This window comes from Vigna angularis, chromosome 7 (assembly GCF_016808095.1).
Source record: "Vigna angularis cultivar LongXiaoDou No.4 chromosome 7, ASM1680809v1, whole genome shotgun sequence".
Classification (NCBI taxonomy): Eukaryota; Viridiplantae; Streptophyta; class Magnoliopsida; order Fabales; family Fabaceae; genus Vigna; species Vigna angularis.
In genome coordinates this window covers 13,375,526-13,400,260 of record NC_068976.1, presented here as the reverse complement: position 1 = coordinate 13,400,260, position 24,735 = coordinate 13,375,526, and the positions used below count along the sequence as shown (strand labels likewise).

The 24,735-nt window shown below is 33.8% G+C and overlaps 1 protein-coding gene across 1 annotated transcript; it reads right to left on the bottom strand.

Moving 5' to 3' along the window:
* Window positions 1-7,353: 7,353 nt before the first annotated feature.
* LOC108338441 (LRR receptor-like serine/threonine-protein kinase ERECTA) lies at window positions 7,354-15,790 on the bottom strand. The gene is made up of 27 exons (XM_052880416.1): window positions 15,088-15,790; window positions 14,298-14,436; window positions 14,150-14,221; window positions 13,983-14,054; window positions 13,825-13,896; window positions 13,660-13,731; window positions 13,498-13,569; window positions 13,337-13,408; window positions 13,190-13,261; window positions 13,037-13,105; window positions 12,864-12,935; window positions 12,678-12,749; window positions 12,476-12,547; window positions 12,182-12,253; window positions 12,033-12,104; window positions 11,879-11,950; window positions 11,602-11,673; window positions 11,454-11,525; window positions 11,308-11,379; window positions 11,160-11,231; window positions 10,680-10,748; window positions 10,512-10,583; window positions 10,347-10,420; window positions 10,047-10,172; window positions 9,388-9,735; window positions 8,611-8,981; window positions 7,354-8,363 (listed from the first exon to the last, which is right to left on the bottom strand). Exons 1-27 carry the CDS (start codon window positions 15,161-15,163, stop codon window positions 7,992-7,994), a joined length of 2,940 nt encoding a protein of 979 aa, XP_052736376.1. The 5' UTR covers window positions 15,164-15,790; the 3' UTR covers window positions 7,354-7,991.
* Between the last annotated feature and the right edge of the window lie 8,945 nt (window positions 15,791-24,735).

Sequence of the window (24,735 nt, the reverse complement as noted above, 5' to 3'; positions counted from 1 at the left end):
TTTTTTTTATAATAGATATCAACTACCAATGCATATCAATGCATATATAGGAGGGTTTAGTCTTAGTTAAAAACTCGTGGTGCATTCTTTGTGAATGGGTTTAATTTGGCCCATGATGGTAGAAGTACTAATAAAGAATAAAAAAAACAAAAACAAAATTTTTATTTTAAAATCTTTTAGACTCAATCAAAAATTTACTAAGACAAAACTCAAAAGTTTAAAATCATTCTTTTTTAAATAATTCATGATTAATTAGAAAAAACAATCATAAGCTAACTTAAATAAAAGTGATGCTGTCATGTCTAGCTTCTATGCAAAGCGATGTCATCATTTATTATCAAACATAACTCTAAAATGAATTTGAAATTGCAACAAGAAACCACTTACCACATCCTAAACATACAACATAATATATTCAATAACTTTGAGAAATAAACATATAAAGATATTAATTGTGAAACTATATATTAATGGGTGGGTCACAATGGATAGAATATTAGACTTAACAAACAACAAAAGTCTGAGTTAACCTTACAAAATTAGTTTATAATGTGAGGTCACTCATTTATATACTTTAAATGTGTCTTATTTCTAGTCGATATGAGACTTCAAACACAAATTCATCATTTACCCCTCCCAAAGCTATTCTAACATTGTACTTTATGATGCACTAATTCTACAATTTGTGTCACATATCTATGACCAACATGTATCTGTATATGATATTTTAAGATAATTTATCAAAACTTATTATACTACACATGTATGAGCAAACATTGGTAATCTTAGCATAAGTAATGTGTATGACTGAATACATCTTAGTTACCTAGGCCATCATGTATTTAGTCCAAATATATTCAACCAAAAGGAGACCATCTCTCTCATACTATTGATACTAGTAAAATATGATAAGAATAAAGGGTTAAAACAAGATTAAAAAACCCTAAACCCTAAAACAAGTATGGGTCCATAAACAATAGTACAAATAACACCTTTTACGAGGTATAATGATTGTATTCATTGATTACAACATTTATTATTGTATGCACTTGGCTAACTTTAGCATTAGAGTGTCTTCTGTAGGAAAAAATCTCATTCAACTTAAAAAAAACGAGTATCCTAAAAAAGATGAGTACCTAAACATCTCAGCCTAAAGTGTCAAGTTGGAACTCGGAGTGCTTGGAGTTGAAGTCTTTGCAGAGTATATTCGACTTTGTGAGAATACTTATCAATGGAGTATCAAATATATAAACTAGTAATATATTTATGACGACAAAAGTTTATAAATTTTTATGTTGAAAATATTTAATACATTTTATTTTAATTTGGATTCACACAATAGTAACCATATACTTATCATGTTTTTAGGAGTTTTTCTACATTTTTCAATATGCATATATTATGTATCTTATCTTATTATTTTCAAAAAAGTGTATTGGCGTATCCGATATACATATTGTATTTATGCCTCGACAAGACTAATTTACACTAAAACATCATACCTTATTTTCCCCAGCATCCCTCACCCTCGTACAAAGGGTAATATAAGAGAAGCAAAATTTCCTCCTCTAATAGTTTCCAATGTTTCCATCCGTAATAGTTTTTTCAGCTCCTCCGTTGTAGTAAAAGAAGAAAAAGAAAAAGACAATGCATAGGAAAGGGAACAAATATATGTACTTGATTAAATGTTTTCCCTCTCTTTGCAATGCCTTGACATCCACTTTCGAGCATATGTTATGTTCACTCTAAACTCATGTTGAAAACACTCATTGTCCAATGATAAATTGTGTAACTTGAGTTCAAAGTGCACATAGTAATGTTCATAAGTGAATGTCAAAGGCGTTGCAAAGAGAGCGAATAAAACTAATCAAGTAGACACATTGTGAACTTGATATGTCATTCTTATCGAATTAAGATATTAAAATGTCCAATTCTCTTATTATTAGGACTTTTCATTATTAAAATGCAATTGACTTTTTTATTTTAAACTATAACAATCTCAGACACTGATCACATGCAAGAAGGGTATTCTATATCAATCTTAGACACATTCATGGTCTTACTTTCCCCAATCTTAATTAATAAGAACTCAAATAATGAGTTCTTAGTATGAAAGTATGAAGACATGCAAGTTACTAACACATTCAAGCATTGGAGACAAATGCATGAAAACTTCAAATGAACATCTTAGAAATATGATTAAGCATTTTGATGAATGCAAATTTATGCCCTTATTTATCCTTTATGTTGTGTTCACTTGGATGAGATGATTTGAGATAGAGTGAGTGTATGGATTTGAGGGTAAATTTTTTGTTGTTTATTTGAGTGGATTTGGAGGTAAGTGAGAGTGGATTTGAAAGTAAAGTTTGTGAGAATTAGTGTAGGATTTGATTGATGTGATAGATAAAAAAATTTTGTTTAATTGGTAAAAATTGAAGATTACCAAAGTACCCCTAGTTATAAAAGTAATATAAAATGATAATTGTTAATGTTATATTTAATTGTAAAAATATTTATAAAGAAAATAAAATAAAATTAATTTTAAAAATGTAAAATAATTATAATTTAGTAAATTGAAATTATTTTTTTTAGTAAATTGTAATTTAGTAAATGTAAAAATATTCATCATTACCACAACCACATGTATACGTATTCATTCTCTTCTGCCACCTTAATTCTTCATTTCAACACATGTCAACATCTGCATATGCGTGTCATCCTATGACCAAATCTCCATGCATGTTCTAAGGACCTACCCCTAACATCCTTCACTTCATTCATCATCCATCACAAGTACTACTACAATATTCTATCCAGTACACCATGGCCACGAAAAAGTGGAATCGAATACAAAGGATCCATAACCGAATACAAACATAGTGTTCTATTTCGAATGCACGGGAACCGAATACAAAAAGCTGAGAACCAAATACAAGGCTATGTTATTTTTCTTTAATGCACTGGAACCAGATACATCAAATCTGGAATCGGATACTCGACCCTCAGAAGGGCAAACATGACATTGCAAACCAATTCACTCCAAATCTCATGGTATCAGCGAGTGATAAAAAAGACACATATCCCGCAAATCAACACAATTACTTCTTTGCATATCCATAGAAACGAACACACTTAGTCTCGCAAATCTGCGCTCCTATTCTCTTGTCAACAGTTAAATCAGCTGAAGTGAACAAAAATTGGTTTTTGATTGGTTTTTGTGCTTTTAGAATTTTTTAATTAAGATTTATTATATTTAGGTTTATTGAGCATGAGATACAAAAATATATAAAAAAAAAAATTTCAATTGCATAAATGTTCTTTTGATATTTTGAGGCATAAGTCGAGTTCATGGAGGTGTTAAAATAAATTGATTAAAGATTCATGACACCTTAAATGTAAATTCAAGAATGAAAAATAATCAAAACAAAAAAACTTCAAACCAAACATTACATGAAGAAGGCAAGAAAAACATGAAAAAGTGAAGAAATTTTGGCTAAGTCGGGAATAGGGAATGAGCAACAAAAATTAGACCATGTAGTTTTCTTTTTTCTTTTCAAAAATATGTTTTGATGATTAAAAAATATTTATGATGAAAGATACTTTAACGAAAATATATATTTATATATTTTAGTTGATATTTTAAAATAATGATCTTATTTAATTATATAAGTAAATATAAAAAAGTATTATTTACCAAATCTTATTTAATATGGCAAGATATTCTTAAATCTTTCTAGATATCCATAACAACCAAATATATCCTCAAGAGGAAAATGAGTTATTTAGAAGATAATTGCAGAAGATTACATTATCATAAAAGAGATTTCATCAACAGAAATACCAGACTCAAAGCTCAATCAAATTCTATAAAGCGAGACATTAATTAATTTGAAATTTTAGACAAAAAAATCAATAATAATAATCTTTAGAAAAACAATGATGAATCTTATTTGGAAAAAGCAATGGAAATAACCTATTTTTTTTATTATTACTTTTATCTATTTTTATCTTTTTTCAAATTTAATTTCTTTCATTCATTTATTACTATTTTATCTAATCTCTTATTTATTTTGTTTATCTTAATATCTTTATACTATTTTTTATTTTATTTGACCAGCGCTTTTAGTGTATAGTGTTTATAACGACTAACTTGTTAGGAATCAATTTCATGTTTGTTAGGAGACGACTTTGGGTTATCTTTACCTATAGTAATCTTTTGGCTACTTTCTTAAAAAATACTAAATTTGTTACATATAAGTAGTATTAATTTGATCGCTTTAATAACAACGTTATTACATTTGCAACTATCAATAGAAATACTCAAACATGTAGCTATCATACATTTTAACTCAAGATTTTGCAGCTTTATGACTTAATAAACAATGACACACAACAAGCAACTTTTTACACATTTAAAGACATGAAAACAACAACTCAAACATGTTGTCTAGACCTTAATTTCATGCCTAAACAACAGCACATATAACAACTTAAACCTTTAGTTCAGACCAACAATTCAAACCCAAACAGTAGTACAAATAACAACTCAAACCTTATTGCCCAACCACCAAAGCATGCCTAAATCAATAGTCAGGATGTAGATATCAATAGAAACACTCAAACATGTAGTTATCATACATTTTAACTCAAGATTTTGTAGCTTTATGACTTAGTATACCAAGACACACAACAAGCAACATTTTAAGCATTTAAAGACATGAAAACAACAACTCAAACTTGTAGTCTAGACTAAGAATTCAAGCCCAAAAAGCAGCATAAATAACAACTTAAACCTTATTGTTCCAACCACCAAAGCATGCCTAAAACAACTGTCAAGATTTAGCAAATTTTGAAAATTTAAATTTTACAAACAACGTCAATTTAAAAAAGAAAAGAAGAAAGATAACAACATATGTAATGATTCTAACTATAGAAGATCCAAGAACAATAATGAAAAATAAAGAATAAAATAAGGGCATCCAACAAGGATGACCATTATTGAAAAATGGAAAAAGAAAATGATAAAGTTTACATGGAATGAAGAAAACCATAAAACATTTGCACACCATCCTCCAAAGTGGGGGTAGAACGTCACCCATTATCGCCACGACCAAATCACTATTGTCAACGAAGTCTTACTCTGTTGTTGTGCACACTAGGACAACCTTGACGGTCTTTGTTCCTTACAACAACACAACGATGATCAACGAGGGTGACAAGGCATTGCGAATAGATTACTCGGTTGAGATCACCATCAAATATCCCCGAAGATCCAACATAGAGACGTCAATGTCCACACTTGTAATCACTCTTGACAAAAGCCAAAAGCTCACTCAAAGTTGAGATTTTGAAGACCATATTGAGTTGGGGGAATGAAGTATGGGAAATTGGGACATTAGGAAAAAAGAATTTAAGGCGAATTTTGGAAATTTGAGAAAGGGGAAGACTAGGGATGCTCGCAAACTCAAAAATGGATGAAACATATCCTATGAATATAGAAATCATTTGAATTCTCTCACTCAATTACCAACAATTCGCATTCATCAATAAACAATTGAGACAACCTTATCGATGGAAAATTTATTGAAAGATAATTGGTCCACAATTATCCAAATAACTAACCAACAAAAATTTCTATAGGCAAAATATCAAAATTCATCAATAATTTTTCTCGATACATTGCCAACATATTTTCATTTTTCAGTAAATTTTTGTGTTCCAATTTAGTATTTATGGTAGTGATGGAATAAGAAATACAATAGATACAAGTTTTTAAAATAAGTTGAAATAACCGGAAAAAAGAAAGTGAAAGATTAAAAGTATTAAGTTATAGAAAAACATAGACAAAAGTACGTGAAAAAAAATATTATGCATTATACTATTTTATTTCACTTTCTTCTTTCAAAATATTATAATTTATCGTGGTCACTGTTTTTCCTTTCTCTTATTTATCATTTACCATTATATTTACTTTTCTCTCCTTCCTTAAAAAAGTCAAAACATAAGAAAATCAAGTGTAATAATTGAATGTAACCAATATAATAAAGAAATAAAAAAACCCATTTTTAACTTGAGTAAAATTAATTTCAATGAAATTTATTTAAATTAATCTTATTTATAAACTTATACCGTATAACGAATTTTTAAGAAAAATAAAACACAAAAGTAGTTCGACATTGTTTTGGCTATTACTTTTTATATTTCTATATTTTCTTCATACACTATCACAAATTATGAGAAATGTGAAAAATATTCTTCCATACGATTCGGTTTGGTTGGGAACATTTAGTATTGAGTTATTTAAAAAATTCCCAGATATCATAATTTGAAAGCTAAAAAATTAAATGTTGTGTTTTATATGGTATAATTTAAAAAATTATTCTTTTAACATTGTTTAATAATCTAGATCGTACAATCTTTAATTGAAAAAAATTAATTCTAAATTACATAATTCAGATTTTGAAACAATATTAAAAATGTCATTTTAAATTATACAATTCAAAATACAATATTTAACTTTTAAATTTTAAATGGTTGAATTTAAAAAACTTTCTTACAATCAGCAAGGAAGGATGCTTTTACATCTCTCACAATCATAAAGGTGTACAAGCAAACATAGAGGTTCGGAAAGTAAAAACCCACTTTTGGTTTTTGTCCATTGAATAGAATTAATCACAATCACAGCGCCCACGCCATTTGGAATTTATAAAGTACATATTTCAATTGTGTTTAAGACTTTGAACATTTGCAGAATTAGTTTTAATTTTACGTAATTTCTGTTTCGAGCATTTCTATTTCAGGAAATTAAATGTTAAAAAGAATTTAATAGTTTGGATCAATATACAAATATCTGTTGGTAAAGAAGTTAAAAACTATTTACTAATAAACTTCTAACACTATCACCGAAATTTAAAATCATTTCAACTTAAACCCAGTTTTCAATACCCATTATAAAGAACTAATATCAGAACAATTACAATTTAACAATTGGTGTCAAGTTACCTGAAATAAGAAAATTAAAACTGGTTCAACATGAGTACACAATAAATTAATACCACTTTTTAAAAAATAAATTAACATAATTTAAACTCACCGAAACAGAAACATGACTATAAGATAATGTATGCATTCAAACTCATGACACCTCAAAAGGCAACACCTGAGAGACAGAAACAGTGCAACTTCCTAAAGTTTTCAAGCTACCTAAAAGCTCAGGTTAATTAATATTAAATATTCTTTACATAATCAATTGTGCCTCACGATATTTTAAATTTTCAGGTAAACCCATCAAAGATCATCAATGAAGACTTGAATATTCCAGAGACCATGCTATTTATTTTAGTTCTGTAAATGTTTTACCACCAAGAAAAAGTTACAGAGCTTGCATTCATTTTTCAACCGGTGAAAATTGTTCAATTGATGACACTGAACGCATTAAACATTTTTGAGTCAACATGGCACGGAAACCAATGGCATATCTGAGCCCTGGCAGAGGAAGCCAATGACCCAAAATTTGATGAAATAATTTCATGGCACTTTACTGAACAAATGGCCTGAGGTAATAAAAGAGGTAATGGATGGACTCTGCAGAAAACTGGCAGCACTCAGACAGATCACTGATACCAGGCCAGCTAAGAATCGATGCATTATTGATGTTCACAGATTATGTAATGCTTCTTCTCCCTACCATTAAGACCTTTGCTTACCCCACGTTCTGCACATTGGCCCCAGAACCTTAACTTTTACTTCTGCAACCTTGTGTGCTACCAAACAAGTACAAGTATTTGGTTACCACTTCACCTTTCAAATTGTGGTGCTCATACATCCATATCTTTTTCCTGTTCAAATCAACAAGGCTAAAGCTAGTACTAAAACTTTTATAAACATTTTCATTACCTTGTACCTACCCTTCATCCCACATTTTTTTTTCTCTTTTTTGGGTTTTAATATACATGATTAATTGTTGGACTTGATTTTCATGACTCACTCACTCACTCACTGTTCTGAGAGATTACTTCTCCAAACTTGAGGAAGAGCTGTGCATCTGAGGTGCTCATTGAGGGGCAGTTCACCAAGTGTGGAGTCTTGAGGTTTGCATACTCGTCCATGTAGCATGGCACTTTGGCAGATGGGTTTGGAGCAGGAGGTGGTGCAGCTGGTTGTTTTGGAGGAGTGTTTGATGGCACAAGGCTCCCAAGTACTCTTGTCACTTCGTGCATTGTAGGTCTGTCAGCTGGCTGCCTCTTTGTGCATAATAGAGCGAGCTGGTACACCTTCTTCACAGCTCCAAGGTCTTTGCATGTGGCAGTAATGTCTTGATCAACTGTTTCCATTACAGCATTGGTTGCTGCCTTGGACAAAATCTGCACAAACATGAGCCATTGCTATGTATGTGAACAAGACAGACAAGAATCAAGTGTTAACAATAAGTTAACAGTTATTTATAGCTACTAGATTTTGCAATCTTGAATCATAAGTGCAGTTCCATGGATGTGTATTTGGTGTTCTCAATCAAAATTGAATTTTTAACTAAGTAATCTTCTTAATAGAATGTTGTCATTGATTTCCAAAATATATACCTAAGCCCATGAAAATGTGTAGTAGACTCACCAGATGGTGGAGGTTGGATTCATTGTCAACAGCTTTCCTTCCAGTTAGCAACTCAAGTAAAACGATGCCGTAACTGTACACATCAGACTTCTCAGTAAGACGGGAAGTTCTAGCATACTCAGGGTCTATGTAGCCAATTGTGCCCATTATGTAAGTAGAAGTATGAGACTTTGTGGGGCAGAGGCTTTTGGCAATGCCAAAATCAGTGAGATGGGGCTCAAAGTCTGCGTCCAATAAAATGTTGGATGATTTCACATCCCTGTGGATTATTCTAGGACTGCAATCATGGTGTAGATATGCAAGCCCTTGTGCTGCTCCAAGTGCTATTTTTAGACGCAGATCCCAGTCAAGCTTTTTCTTCTTAGTAGGTCCTGAAAACAGATACACAAGTAAGCCAGATACGTAATAGAATCATTGACGCTGTGATCAGGCTAGTAATGTGGCATGCAGAAACCTACTTACCATAACAAAACTACGGGGTAAGATAGCACTATATGATATTATGATACCTTCTAACAATGGCTTAATGGTTTCTTCTTCTAACAGTATTTATATATTTCATTATTTACAAGCTGTATGCAGCAAACCAAAAAGAATACAGCTGAAAGACTCACATGAAACAAGAAACTTCAATAAATGACTTAGTCATACACCTTCTATCAGTATGCTCTTTATAAAGTAATTTTCTATTTAAGAGGAGATTCTGGCTGAGACTACTTCTTAATGAAGGGTTCTATGCATTACAAAAGACTAGAAAAAGATATAGCTTGTATTTACCATGAAGAAGATCCCACAGACTGCCATTTTCCATGTAGTCATAAAACAGAAGGTGGCCATAAGGGGACAAAGAGTAGCCTTGGAGACTGACCAGATTCCGGTGCTTAATGCTGCCAACAGTCTCAAGTTCAGTTTCAAATTCTTTAATGCATTGGGGATAGTGAGAATAGATCCTCTTGATAGCCACTGGCTTGCAATTCTTGAGAACACATTTATAAACTGTACTTGACGCACCATATCCAATTATATACTTCTCACTCAAGTTTTCTGTCATCCTCATGATATCTTCATACACATGAAGTGCCATATTCATATGAAGAATCACTAGTTTTGGAGGCGAGTAATTAACTGTCAATTCCATAGTTCGTGAAGTCAGTAACTCGTCAAATTATGTTTCAATGGGTAGAGTGCAATAAAATACTGCCAGATGATTATAAACCTTACAAAATCCAATAGAGTTAAAAGTTGGCATGTAAACTTTAATGCATACAATTACACAATCCAATCAATTTCAGATTTTTTCGCACTGCTGGCTTAAGGTTAGGTACACTAAAGTATCTATAGACAGCTCAAATCTACAAAAAACCCAGCTTGCTCTTTGAACCTATGCTGATTGAAGGCTACAACTTACAATGTGAGGATGAAACAAAGATAAGTACCTGGTTTGTCAAGTGATCCATCATGAAAAGGAGGACTGTGTGGTCGGCAAGCTGCCAGCAATACCATTAGAAGAATCACAAGGGCACCGAGAGTAATTCCAAGAATGGCTGCCTTAGATAATGTAACTGCACAGTCAATAAAATAGATTAGCTTATTCTGCATAATTTAAACCCAAAATCCTTTCATCTATTGAATAAAAGAATATCAGAGAGATAACACAGCATCTCTTTTTGACCTCCTTTCTATGCATTGTGAAAGATAAAAGCAACAGGAAATTCCTGCAAAGTGCAACAGCTCACCTCGCTCTGCAGGTCGAGAACCATGGCACGGCAAATTCAGCCAATTACCACAAAGACCAGGGTTTCCGATGAAACTGAAAGAAAAAAGGTTGTACTCATGAATCCAGAACATGTCTATGAACTTAAAAGGTGATAAAGACAATTTAAACAGTGAATGACACTCACCTATCAGGGGGAAACCTGGTAAAGTTGTTACTAGTGGGGATAACACCAAATAGTTTGTTATAGGACACATTACTAAAAAATTCACAAGAAAACTTCAACTTATTAGGCCAGAGAGACATTGTCTATTAGAAATCTCAACAAAATCATTAATTTGAAAGCTAAACTTACAGCACAGAGAGAGTAAGGCAATTCGAAAGTGATGCAACATCACCAGTTAATTTGTTGTTTTCAAGTCTCCTGCATATCATTTGAAACCAAAAATAATTATAAATATCAATCTAATAGCACAATTACCAAAGTCAATAATCATCCACCATATTGACATGTGAAAAACAACACAGTTAATTTGAAGCTATTAAGTTCTATTACACAAAAACAAAAGTCTATATTTAAGTTAGATGAAGATGAATAACTAATTATTGGGAAATTTATCAACTAATCAATATAACCCAAAGTAAAGAGAATTCCAAAGTCACATTTGCAGATTCAAAACCTTGACATCTTTATGAGCAATTAAATACAAAGGCAGATTTAATTACAGCACGAGATTACCCATAACAATAAAACTACCATCAAGAATACATAATTTGTTAACAAAAGCATTTTAGAATATGAAACAAAATTGGAAAAGATGCAAATGAAGCTTACAATGATAGCATGTTCTGAAGCTGGCTAAGTTCTTCAGGAATAAGGCCAGAGAGTTCATTATTTGAAAGATCACTGTTGACAGAATCACGTAGAATAACAGTCACGAAAACAACAACAAAGAAATAATATTTACTTTATAATGGCTTACATTTCCATGACACTTCTAAGATTTCCAAATTCTGCTGGAATAACTCCTGTCAAATTGTTTCTGCTTAGATTCCTAACAAAATGAATATCAGCTATCAGTAAGAAGAAATAGCCCATATTCCAAACATGACTACGCAGTTAACTCACAACTTCAGAAGATGTTCCAAGTCACCAAGGGAAGAAGGAATGGATCCAACTAAATGATTGTTTGAAATATCCCTGTGGAGGAAATAATTTTTTAGTACAAATTTAAAGATGTCGGTGCAAAGAGATAACTTGAATAGTTCATACTCACAACGTATCCAAATTACCAATCCGTGACAGTTCAATTGGAATTGCACCCTGAAGATTGTTGGAAGAAAGATTCCTGAGGATGACCATAACAATGTCATGAAGCCATAATAACCAATTAAACAAAAGGATAATTGGTTGAGGCATGGTAGTTAAGTGTGCTTGCAGGAATTGGCGTGTGCTTCAACGTGTTTATAGGAAAGACAGCATTAAAAGAAGAAAACAACAGAATAGCAAGTCCATTAAGGTAAATGTTGCTCATGTATAAAGGTGAAACTTACAAAGAGGTCATGCTCTCCAAGCTTTGCAAAGCAGGGGGAATTGTTCCATTCAACTTGTTTCCATGCACATTGCTAAAAGGGTATGAAAGTGTCACCTTAACGCATTAGATAAACTACATTGTAACAAAGTACTAGTGCAAGTTTAGTTGCTTACAGGCTGTTGAGATTTTTGCAGGAGCTAATATTACTAGGAATTGTTCCTTCGAGATTGTTATTAGCAACATTTCTGCAAGAATGATGGGTGACTCATAAAACTTACAGAAAAAGCAAACAAAATTGACACTTCAAGGTAACCACTCTTACAAGTCAAACAAATCAGTAAGTTTTCCAAGCTCAGGGGGAATATGTCCACTTAAATGATTGTCATTCAGTTCTCTGCAATAGGAAAATCATAGAAGGTTAATTCTAGAATAAAATTCCATCCAGTTGAGACCAGTGAACTAACAAGAACTGCCTTGAGGCAGTATGTCATTTTGCAAAGAGAATTTAGGTAAAACATAATGTCACATGCAATAAAATAAATTCCATATATAAGGTTTCCAAGTTCAAAATCAACTGAAATAATTTGAGTGGCAACTACTTGCTCAAGCAACTTACAAATAGTGAAGTTTTGTCATATTTCCAAGCTCCGGAGGAATGAAGCCAGTCAGCTTGTTTCCATGCAAGTATCTACAAACAATTAAAAAATTGTGCTTAACGCAGAAGTGAATCTAGAAGCTTTCACATAGTTGTTGATATGAACAATTTATATCAAAGTCATCCATTAGATGTAAATGTAAAACCATTAGCTTATGCATACAGTTTTTCTGTGTAGGTCAGATTTCCCAAGATAGGAGGAATTGGTCCACTTAACATGTTACAACTCAAGTCTCTGCATAGGAAATTTGGAATAAAACCAATGTTAAAGGAGCATCAGTGAGAAAACGTAGTCAATTATCAAATTTCCCAAGTCACGTTCTAGAAATTACTATCAAACAATGCTTACAAGACAGCAAGTGCTTGCATGAGACCAATCACCGATGGAATATGTCCAGAGAGTTTATTGCCTTGCAATGACCTACCAAATTTAAGAAAATCTATCAAGAAATTCCTAGACAAGTAAAGTGAAAGGCCAAATCTCATGCTTGTAAGAACTCAAAAAATTCATGCAACACGTACAAAGTGGCTATTTGCAAGAATCCAATATTGAATGGTATCTCTCCAGTTAGCTGGTTGTAGGATAAATCCCTGGCATCAACGGAAGACATAAGAAAGGTAAAAGGAAAACAAGACCAAGTATGGCAGAGCCTTTCATGCAATTGGATTACATACAAAACCTGGAAGGTAGTACAATTGCCAATGTTTTCCGGAATACTTCCTGTCAGGCTATTGTTTCTCACATCACTACAAAAAAGGAGAAAGACAAGCATAAACATTTTTGAAGCTTTGATTATAAAAGACAGTGATTGTGCAACTTACAAATACCACAGCCCAGTTAACTGGCACATATCTGGTGATAGTGAACCAATCAAATTGTTCCCTCTCAAGCCCCTATCAAATGGATAAGGAAGGAAGGAAAAAAAAAAGTCAACACTAAGTTTATGAAATAACAATTTCATTTGCAAATTGTTTATACTCACATATACTGCAAAACTTCGTTCCAGTATATAAGCCTTGGTATTTCCCCACTAAGATTATTTTGAGCCAGGTCTCTATAAAACATTTTCCAGTAGTCCAGAAAGTCAGTTATAGAGTCTAAAATAAGAGAGAAATGAGGAATGAGAAATACAAGAACGACTTACAGAATCTTCAAATTAGGAATCTGAGACAAAGTTGAAGGAATTGGTCCAATCAACTGGTTGTTCTTCAAAATCCTAAGATACAATTTACATAAAATCAAAAACCTGTCATAACCTCTTCCCAGGATAAAAAATTTCATTTGAATGGAAATGCCATAAAATACTCACAGATTCTCTAGTTGTTTCAACTTAGAAATAGAAAACGGGATATCCCCTCTAATTTCATTAAATGACAAGTCCCTGAAAACACGATAAATATCAAAGTTTCAAGTAAGTCGCTGTGTGGTATAAATATAAACTGAACTCAGTTCAAGGGAGGAACGTACAAGTTCTTCAATGAAGAACAGTCACCAATCTCATCTGGCATCTGCCCCGATAACCTGTTTTCTCTCAGGTCACTAAATAGAAAAAAGGAAGAAAGCATAAGCAAGACAATACAAATGCCTAAACTACATCACTGTACCAAAAACGGACGAAGGAGAGTAACAATTACATAGAGACCAAGCTCTGAAGCTTCCCTATTGCAGGTGAAATTTCCCCATCAAGATTCAATCCAGAAAGATTGCTGCAAAAAATAAAAGCGTAAGAGATCAGAGAAAAGAAAACCGGTATATACGATGTACAAGGACAAAGTAACTCACAGTGCAACAACATTAAATGTGACATTGTCGCATGTTATCCCTCTCCAGGCACAATAATCTGATGATGGTGAGTCTGTCCAATCGTATAGAACGTTGTCCACATCCCTGAATGACTTCTTTATCTCCAACATCGTTGATCCTGCAATGGAAATATCCAAAGTCCAGACATCAAACCATGAAGAACATAGTTAGAAGCTTGAAGCCAAGGAGAGTCAAGTCCTTCCTTATAACATCAGTAAACTCGTTGTCTAGACACTGAATTCTACACAAGTTAGTATATTATGCTATACAAAACCTCATTTTTATCGAAAATTCATTTCTACAATGTGAAACATGCAAACCAAGCATAAGTAAGTAGTAGATGTAGCATACTCGTTCCACCAATGAGAAAAATAGACAACAGAATTAAAAGAAGCAAAAGATCCCAAAAGCAACCAAGTCAAACTCAAAATTCGCGGGACAAAAGATGACGTTTAAAAATAAATGGACCAACTGAAAACAGCAGAGGAAGTGCCATGCTTGTCTGCGAAGAGAAAAAGAAAAAAAAAACTTGTTTTTCCGACACCCTTCACCAAGAAAATGAAACGAGAGAGAAGAACACACGAAGGGTAATAGGCTACTAACAATGGCACTCACAAGTCATACACCTCTCTGTTAAGAACTACATAACCACAACAACTTTCAACATTGTTAAGCTCCCATTCTCCCTCCCCATAAAAACTGACAGCAATAGCCATGCCAAAGAATCCAAACACACAAACAGAAACTTGAAACTGTAAACAACACTCACCATCATCAGATTGCACAGAGTTAACACTCAAACAAAATAGCAAAGGCAAAATGAGGACCCCAAATCGAAATGCCATGGCAGCAACTGCAGGACTTCAACTTCACACGAGCCTAACCATGAAATCACTCACAACCACCACCAAGCTCTTGTTCATACGCAAGGAACCAGGGAACAGAAACAAAAAAGGGTCTTACGCCTAGTGACACTGAGCACCACTCAACTTAATTGTGGCTAGAGATAAAAAGGTAGTTGTAAGATGGGTTTTGTTTGAGACTTGTATTCTTCTTCTGTGCACCCTTCTTAAGCTTTTTATGCAATTACAATTACAATTACAATTGGATTTGCATATAACAGAACAAGTCCACAGCTTTGGCTGTGCAATCACATCGTTCTGCCACAAACATCACTCCCTAACACAAGATGCAGGAGGAAAAAGAGAAGAGAGAGAGAAAAAAAATCACTCAAAAAAAAAAAAGAGAGATAGAAGAAAATTATTTCACACATAAAGTTAAAACCATCTGCCACCATTTCTGCTACAAACCTGCACACTCTGCACACACACTCTCTCTCTCCACCCTCCTAACTTTCTCTCTTTTTACACTCGTTTTCTCTCTCTCTCCTCCTAACTGTTATGCCAGTAGTGTTATGCCGTATAGTAAATAAACACTGTAGACTGTGCTATGCTGTGCCATTGGTTTTAACTTTTGATTCCCAGGGGTCACTTTCTGTGTGGTTTTTGCTATTGCATTATCTGCAAGAGTTTATGGGGAAATGGGTCATGTATGTAAGAACTGGGGACACTGATATAGATTTCTTGTTACATTATTTCATATAGTTTTTATCAACTAACAAAATAAATAAAAAAAGCATCTTTCAAAATTTTTTCTTTACTACACTTTTTATTCATGTTCTATGCTTACATAATCTCAGTTCTCCATACATATAATGATAGGGAAGATTAAAATCATTCGACCGTTACATTTGAAATATTAATTTGCCCAATTAAAATCTAAAATACTAAACTTTTACACTCAAAAAGTTCAATTTTTAAAATAAAAAGGTTAAACTATTAATGATAAACTCTTTCTACATTTTCTAATTAATAAGCTAGTATAAATAGTATGAATAAAATATGTCATTTTCAATGAGTAGTGCAATCCATTTGAGATGACAGGGACATCTTTCTCTTTCTGGATTTTTCTTTTTTGCTAGTCTCATTAGCATTGGATTCAAGTTCATGATATTATGTTTTTTTTTTCTCCCTTCAATTTATTTAATTTTCCTATTTATCTCAAATCCTCTTTCTCTTTCTCTCTTATCGTCTTATTTATTTATCTAATTTGTTTGGTGGTTATGCATTCTCGTATTAATTGTGTATGGTTTAACACTGTCTCTGTGATTGCTCAGAGGAATTCTCTAGTGCTTTGTTTTCATCAAATTTTGAAGTTAATGGAAAAAAGAAAGTATATAATAAAAAAAATATAAAAGTATTTTGGTCTAAAAAGCAGAGTATGTTGACATTGGGAAGGTAGGAAGAGGTAAAGGTTGAAAGAAAAGGTGACAAAATTTACTGCATGTCCCTATCAAACAATTATCTGAATAGTGACATTCAACTGTTAAAAACACACTCTTGTTCTTGTTTCTTGTTAATTAGTTGTGGTTCCAATTTGGAGAGAGAAACAAAGAAGATTATGATTTTTTCTTGTAAGCCAGCAACAAAAATATATGGATATTGGATAGCCCCACATAAACATTACTTAACTCACTGATCATATCAAGTAATAAAATAATCTTTGACACTTAATAATATGATTATTTTTCTAATATTTTTTTCTTCTGCATAATTGTATTTACTGTTTTTATTTCTATATGAGAAAGTACTGTAATCAGTACAAATCCCCTTTCGGAACTGCTTTTATTACACTTCTTTACATATATAGTAGACTTTAAGGACTCATTGAATGTTTAGTAATTTAATTATGATGTTTGAAATTGGAGAGTTGTTTCTGAATTTGTATAACAGAGATTAAAAAATTGATAAAAGTGGTGAGGCTGTTTACTCTAATAAATTAAGATAATTTTATTTTATTTTAATTTGAAATTTTAAAATGTGTTTTATAGGATTTTTTGAATGATTGTTATTCGTATAATCAGTATGATACTTTTATATGAGATGGCGTTTAATTGGTGTTTCGGCTGTGATCCGGGCGGACCATGCTAAAACTCACGAACTTACTGGCGATGGCGGACGGGCGGGCGACGAAGATGAACGAACGGGCGACTGATGGCGAATGCTGGAGCCGGGCGGATGAGCGATCACGAACCGAAGCAAGCTTCACTGGCGGGCGGCACCAAGATGAACGATCGCTCTGTGCTCCAAACTGGGCGGACGTCCTCCAATCCGGACGCTCGCTCTCTGCACCAAGCTGGACGGGCGTCCTCCCCTCCTGGCGGATGATCCTTCGCTTTCTGCTCCAAACCGGGCGGGCGTCCTTCCTCTCCTTAGCGCTGCTCCACCCTCCCAGTTGGGGAGGGGCCGGGTACCTGCTAAAGGCACTCCGACGCTCAAGTCAGTAATATGACAGGGCATTGAATAATGCATGCATGAGTTGCGTTCTAAGCAATCTGTCCAGAAATCATACCTGAGACCTTTATTTATACTGATCGTAATGGGCTTTTACCTTTTGGGGGCCTGGAAACGGCCCAATAATACCTTAATCTTTATTAAGGACTTAATGTGTCATTAGCATTTAACCGTGTAATCAGCGAAGTGCGTCGGTTGGGAATGATGGTCGGTCAGGGATGTTACCCTAGGTGGGCGTCCAGCTCTTGGGCGGACGATCCTTTGCTTGGGCGGACGTCCTTTGCTTGGGTGGACGTCCAATCCTTGGGCGGTCGTCCAGCTCTTGGGCGGACGTCCAGTCCTTGGGCGAACGTCCTACGTCTTGGGCGAACGTCCAGCTCTTGGGCGGACGTCCAGTCCTTGGGCGAACGTCCTACGTCTTGGGCGAACGTCCAGCTCTTGGGCGGACGTCCAGTCCTTGGGCGAACGTCCTACGTCTTGGGCGAACGTCCAGCTCTTGGGCGGACGTTCCACATTGGGCGGACGCCCCACATTGGGCGGACTCTCCACATTGGCGGACGCTCCACACTGGGCGGACGCTCCACACTGGCGGACGCTCCACATTGGCGGACATGCCAACCTTGGGCGGACGTCCACCTCTCAGATGGTTGGCCGCTCGTTCGGTCATCATTCCTGGGCGGACGTCCTTGGACGGTCGTCCAGTTTCTAAGGACGGACGGTCCTAGACTATTTGGCGGACGTCCGGATTACTGGGCGGGCGTGTCTTATGCCGGGAGGACCTATCAGTACAATTGGAAAGAGTAATTTTATTCATAACTTGTGTATAAAGTATGAATGTTTACCAAAGATTTATCTTTTGAGTTAAATGTTTCCGTACTAACATCTATTTTGTAGCATTTGCATTTTGTGAATGATCATTAATTGTTTTCAATCCATGTACATTCTTAATATATGTTGTAGTTAATAGTAGTTGGTAGTTTTGAAGGCCAATAAAATAAGTTAGTTAATTCCTTTTAGTGAATCAAGTAATGAACTGGCTTAGCAAGAGGTGTTGAAATATTATTTTAATGACTTTGTTTTTTTCATTTCAATTTGTAATATCTAAAATAGTTTTCGATTCTTTAATATACACATATAAATCCTACTTTAACACAACTCAAATCTTAAAAGGGAATTAAGTAAGCAAAAACATATGATATTAAATATATTTTTCTTTTACTTAGATACTGATGTTACTTTATTTTAATAATTTTTTAATTAATGAATGATGTAGTGAAATCTTACCATCAGATTTTCACTAGTGCAGAACGGGCTATAGACGTCCGTTATGTAGGACTTTTGACGTTCGACCTCCAACGGAAGTCTATGCGGGTGACGTCTATGTAGACGTCCGTTGTGTCAGGCCGGACGTTTATATAAACGTCCGTTGTGTCAGGCCGGACGTCTATATAAACGTCCGTTATATCAGGCCGAACATTTATATAGACGTCCGTTGTGTCAGGCCGGACGTCTATATAGACATCCACATAGACGTCCGGCGCCTCGACCCTTGACGTCTACTTGGCTGTATTGTTAGCGGTAGGGGCTGGGGGGTTGGACGTCCGTTTGTGCACTGCCGGAACAGCCTAAGAATGTAGCCCAAAAACAGTCAAAGAGAGGGAAATCGAGGAGGGAACGACATAAAACGTAGCCCAAAAACAATCAAAGAATCCGCCCAAGAACACACAAGAGACTGCAAAAAAACGTACCGAAAACGATTTTTAATCGGTTCAAATCAAAGGTATTTCATCACAGAGCAATGTAATCGGATTGAAAGTCAATTTAAACGGTCCAAAAGAGAGAAAACGCACCTGGAAAATCAATGGCGCAGACAGCGTTCGCGGGGGGAAGACAAGCGTAACTGCTCGCGGGTTCGCGTTTACAATATTAATACTGTTATAGACGTCCGCGCCCTCCCAGGACGGACGTTCAAGTGGATGACATGGGGAGTTGAAACGTTCAGTGTTCAGCCTAGTGAACGTCCGCCCCCCTCCCACGGACGTCTATAATATTATAGACGTCCGCGCCCTCCCAGGACGGACGTTCAAGTGGCTGACATGGGGAGTTGAAACGAGCCAATTTTGCACTAGTGAACGTCCGCCCCCATCCCACAGACGTCTATTATATTATAAACGTGTGCGCCCTCCCAGGACGAACGTTCAAGTGGCTGACATGGGGAGTTGAAACGAGCCAATTCTGCACTAGTGAACGTCCGCCCCCCTCCCACGGACGTCTATAATATTATAAACGTCTGCGCCCTCCCAGGACGGACGTTCAAGTGGCTGACATGGGGAGTTGAACCTGTCAGCCTCTTGAACGTCCGTCCTGGAGGGGGACGGACGTCTACTATATATAGACGTCCGTCCCCCTCCAGGACGAATGTTCAAAAGGCTGACTGGTGGAGTTGAAGAGTTGATTGATTCAGCCTTTTGAACGTCCGTCCTGGAGGGGGCCGGACGTCTATATATAGTAGACGTCCGGCCCCCTCAAGGAGGGATGTTCAAGAGGCTGACAGGGTAGTTGAACCCGTCAGTCTTTTGAACGTCCGTCCTTGAGGGGGCCGGACGTTTACTATATATAGACGTCCGGCCCCCTCCAGGACGGACGTTCAAAAGGCTGAATCTTCAACTCTCCCGTCAGCCTTTTGAACGTCCGTTAGAGGGGCCGGACGTCTACTATATTATAGACGTCCAGCCCCCTCCAGGACGGACGTCTACACACTCAATTATTTACATTTATGCCACCGGTCAATTATTTACGTTGAGATTTTGGTGGACGAACGTCTATGGGGTGATGTTAAAGATTAATTCTGCACTGTCTTTTATTTTATTTTTGTAAATATACGTAATTTAAAATTTTTCATATTTTCAAGAAAATTACTGTGTTGTTGGTAAATTAATTAATTTAGCAAAATTCATACAAAATAATATAAATAATTTAATATTTTATTTTAATATATTTATTTATAATTTTTAAAAAATAAATATAATTTGTCGAACTTATCATAAATTTAGTATGATCTCACTTAAAAACTTAAATACATTGTCAAATTTATCATAGACATTATAATAAGGCTTTGAGCATGAAATTCCACATTACTTATAATAAGTTAAAAATAATGTACTTTGGGGCATTGGTTTTAGAAGCTCATATGAGTGATATTCATTCTTCATTAGTCTCACATTTTTGTCTTATGAAGTGTAAAGAGGTTAGACATCTATAAATAAAATCTCTTAATACATGTAAGCTCACATTTGATTAAATTAAATATAAATTATTTATGTTTTTTTTCTTATTCTCCCAAATGAAGTCAATATTCTCTCATCAAAACTTTGATTATGAGAAGATCAACCTGCTTAAAGATGCTTTCATTCCATAAATATTACTTGAACAAAAAAAAATACAAAATATTAAAAACATGATAAAAAAATGCAAGACTTATATTAAAACGATGTAGCCAAAATTATCGTGATTTTTCAAAATAATATGACTTTTTATTTCTACTAAACCAAAATATATTAACAAATTCATACTTTTATTTAACAAATGAATTTTCACACATAACAGTTTTTTTATTCAAAAGTTTATCTTAGACATCACTGTGTGTTTTGACATCTTATGCTCACACTCCAAAATACATAAAGATGCTTTCATTCCATAAATATTACATGAAAAATGTTATTAAAAAATAAAATACAAAATATAAACAATAATGGAAAACAAATCAAACCCATAAACAAATAATACATGAATAATGTTATTAAAAAATAAAATACAAAATATAAATAATTATGGGAGGACAAATATAATACATGACAAGTTTTCAACTAAAATTATATTGTTTATATTTTTTATTTTGTTCTTTTAATAAAGTTTTGATATCTATAATGAAAAAAAAAATATAAACTAATACGAGATATAAAAAATTTATTAATACAATTTATCAAAAAGCTATATTTAAAAAAAAAATCACACTCAAACACATAATCTTCATTATCAACAATACATTATCCTTCACAAAAATCTATCGTTATATGCACACAATTCATGTATTGTAGGATTCTAAATAGAAGAAAAAGATAAAACTTTAAATACATATCCCATTAGTAACTTGCAAATGTCTTATTTTCCAGTATTAATAAGAGGTCAAATCTTAAAAAAGATATATTTGTTTTAGAAAATGATTTTTTATCAAATAAAAATTGAATAATCAAGTTTTTATATTTATAAAAAAATTTACTGAACTAATTAATCAAATATCAATTCGCATGATTAATTTATTTTTTGATTATTTTTAAAATAAATTGCAGGAATTCGAAGAAGTAATTTAGCTAAATTCAAAATAATTATTTTCCAAATCAATTTTAAGAAAACTTCATAATTACAATTCAATTTTCTGTAACCATAAACAAATCTAATGTTGTTCATAAAAAAAATACACGAAAAATATTATTGTATTACAGATAATATTATCTAATCACTTTCACCAAACTCTTTGTTGTAAAACCCAAAAAATATATATTTTAGAAGTGATGATAGTTTTAAAATAGTAAGATTTTGTTATTTTAATATTAAATGATTTATTTATAAATAATTTTATTATAAACGAGTTTCATTGTTTTAAAACATATTATCTTTTTATAAACAACTTTTCTAGAGTTATTTACATTCTCTTTAAGAGTTCTAACTCCTTAGTCATTTCTTTGACGATCAGGAGCTGCCTAATCGACCACGACATCGAGGTCTACATTTCTATCCAATCAGTTTCTGCAATAGAGCAAGTAAGTTTCAGCTCTTTTTTGCTCTTTGCTCTTTAATCGAGTCAATGCATGAAAGTTTTCATTGCATGTGTGTATTGTGTTTTTCTTTGAGCTTCTTGGTAAATCTAAGGTTCCAAGAACTCTTTCCTTTTTCAATTTGATGTTTCGTAGGTGTTTCTAGACTTTCCTTGTGTTTCAAGCAATTGGTGAGGCGTTTTTAAAGTTAGACAATTTCTTGTGAAGTAAGGGAAGCTAGATGTTTGACTTTAAATTATGTTTATGATGTAAGTTTGGTGTTTGTATGTATGTTAAACTGATTTTAGTATAATCTCAATAAACATGCTAGGGTTAGTTCATTTCAATATGCGTGGTTGGTTATTAGATGATTTAATTATGATATGATATGATTTGGATGTTTTTATGACCATGAATTGTATGTTATAATGTGGTTTTGATGTCTGAAATTAGTAGCAGGGTTTAAGGAATGAGGAGTCATCAAATACATAGGTTTTACGGTTGAAAATGGGAGGTTTTAATAAGCAAGTTTGCAAGATAGGGTGTGGATTGAGAAATCTGATGTTTCATGTTTGGTTACATGTTAATTATAACTTGTTAGCACCTTGAGTTGGTAAAAATCTGATAGAAAAATTGGTATGGGTCAATGTAGTGGTTTTGGTAGGTTTTAGGTTTAATTTAAAGGTTTTAATAGGTGAAAGTTTAAAGGAAGTATGATATAAAACAAAACTTTTAGGTCCATCCTTAGCTGATTTAAAACTGGTTTGAACTTTAAAAATGGTAGGAAACTTATGTAAGACTCTTTAGTATGTTGAATTTGGCTTGAATTGGAACTAGTTTTATGGGTTTTGATGGGTAAGATTTTGAATTAGAAGGTTTTAGGTAAAAAAGATGATTTGGGGTTTGTCATAGAGTTATTTATGACTTGTTTGTACCGTTGGTTGATTGAAAATGGTGTTAAAAAGAGTAAAAGTGAATTTGGGTAGCTTTGAGAAGTTGATTTGGTTTGAAGTGGTAATCTTAAGTTAGAATGGTGTTTTTTGAGTTTTCTCAGTGTCAATAGGGTTCTAGGGATTAGTTGGAGTGGTGTAGGATGTGCCCAAGGTCATAAAAATATAGTTTCAAGTTCTAATATGGTGTTGAGCGCCTTTATCATGACACTTGAGCGCTACTTTCCAGTGTCGTTGGGGATGAGAGTCAGGATTCTAGTGGCTGTAGCGTTGAGCACTAGTTTATGGGGTTGAGCGCTACTTCTGTAAGTATGAGTTTAAAGAGATTTTTGTGTTGTTTAGTGATTCTTCTTGGATTGTTTCTTGTGTATTGATGTATATGGAATGGTTTCATGTGATTTTTGATGACTTGTAGGGTTGTTTCTAGTTCTTTAATGTATGATCAATGATTTCATATATTGGTTTCAAAAGTGTGGAAGTGAGTTCCTTGGTGGAACTTCATAGTGTGGTTTCAAGTATCATTAGTCTGAGTGCATGGAGTTTAGTGTTGGGGGTTATCTTGACACTCTAATGGTCATTCATTCTCAAATAAAAAGGATTGACACATGTGGTGAGAGTAGCAGAATGTCTTAATCTTGGGTGCTTCCAATATGATCCAAGATGTGGAACAGACTAACATTGTGAGTCTGGTAGGATGAAACTCATTGACTGTGGCTCTGCAAAGCAGTAGAAGCCGCCACAAGTACACAGCCCGTCATAGCTCGACATTCATTCTAAGTCCGGACAATCCAATCAAAGTATTGTCATGCATAAAGTGTTTGGTTGTTTTGGTGTGATATGTTTATCTTGTGTATAATGTTTAAGTGTTCATATATATATATATCATTAATTGTTTTGTATTCTGGCTTACCCTTGCTTTTTGTGTTGTTTGTTTATATGTTGTTTTCTCTTTTACGATGATTATCTTAACCGATATGAGCTTAGGGAAACAGTCTTTACAATTGTTCTAGCTAATGGTGAGGGTGAAACAGATAAGTTGTTAGATGGTTCTACATAGGTAGATTTCTCTCTTCTTTTGTATGTTTGTTTTCATCTATTAATTTTATTATCATATATGTAATGTTTTAAATTTTAAGTTTAATATCTATTTTGGTCCCTCGAATGAGGACGTTTGTTCAAAGTGGTCCTACCTTTTAAACAAAGTTTACAAATGTCTCAATTTGTGTAAAAATGGTTCAAGTTAGTCCTTTTTGCTTACGACGTTAAAAATCTAATGGTGCAATTGCCCCCTAGCCAAAAC

Bases quoted from the DNA above. Each gene is read 5' to 3' on its own strand.
- LOC108338441 (XM_052880416.1), bottom strand. From the start codon at position 15,163: ATGGCATTTCGATTTGGGGTCCTCATTTTGCCTTTGCTATTTTGTTTG. The intron at 13,262-13,336 runs GTAAGTTGCACA...CCTTTTTTGTAG, and splicing joins TTAACTGGGCTGTGGTATTT to TGATGTGAGAAACAATAGCC. The intron at 10,584-10,679 runs GTAAGTTTAGCT...TGAATTTTTTAG, and splicing joins TGCCTTACTCTCTCTGTGCT to TAATGTGTCCTATAACAAAC.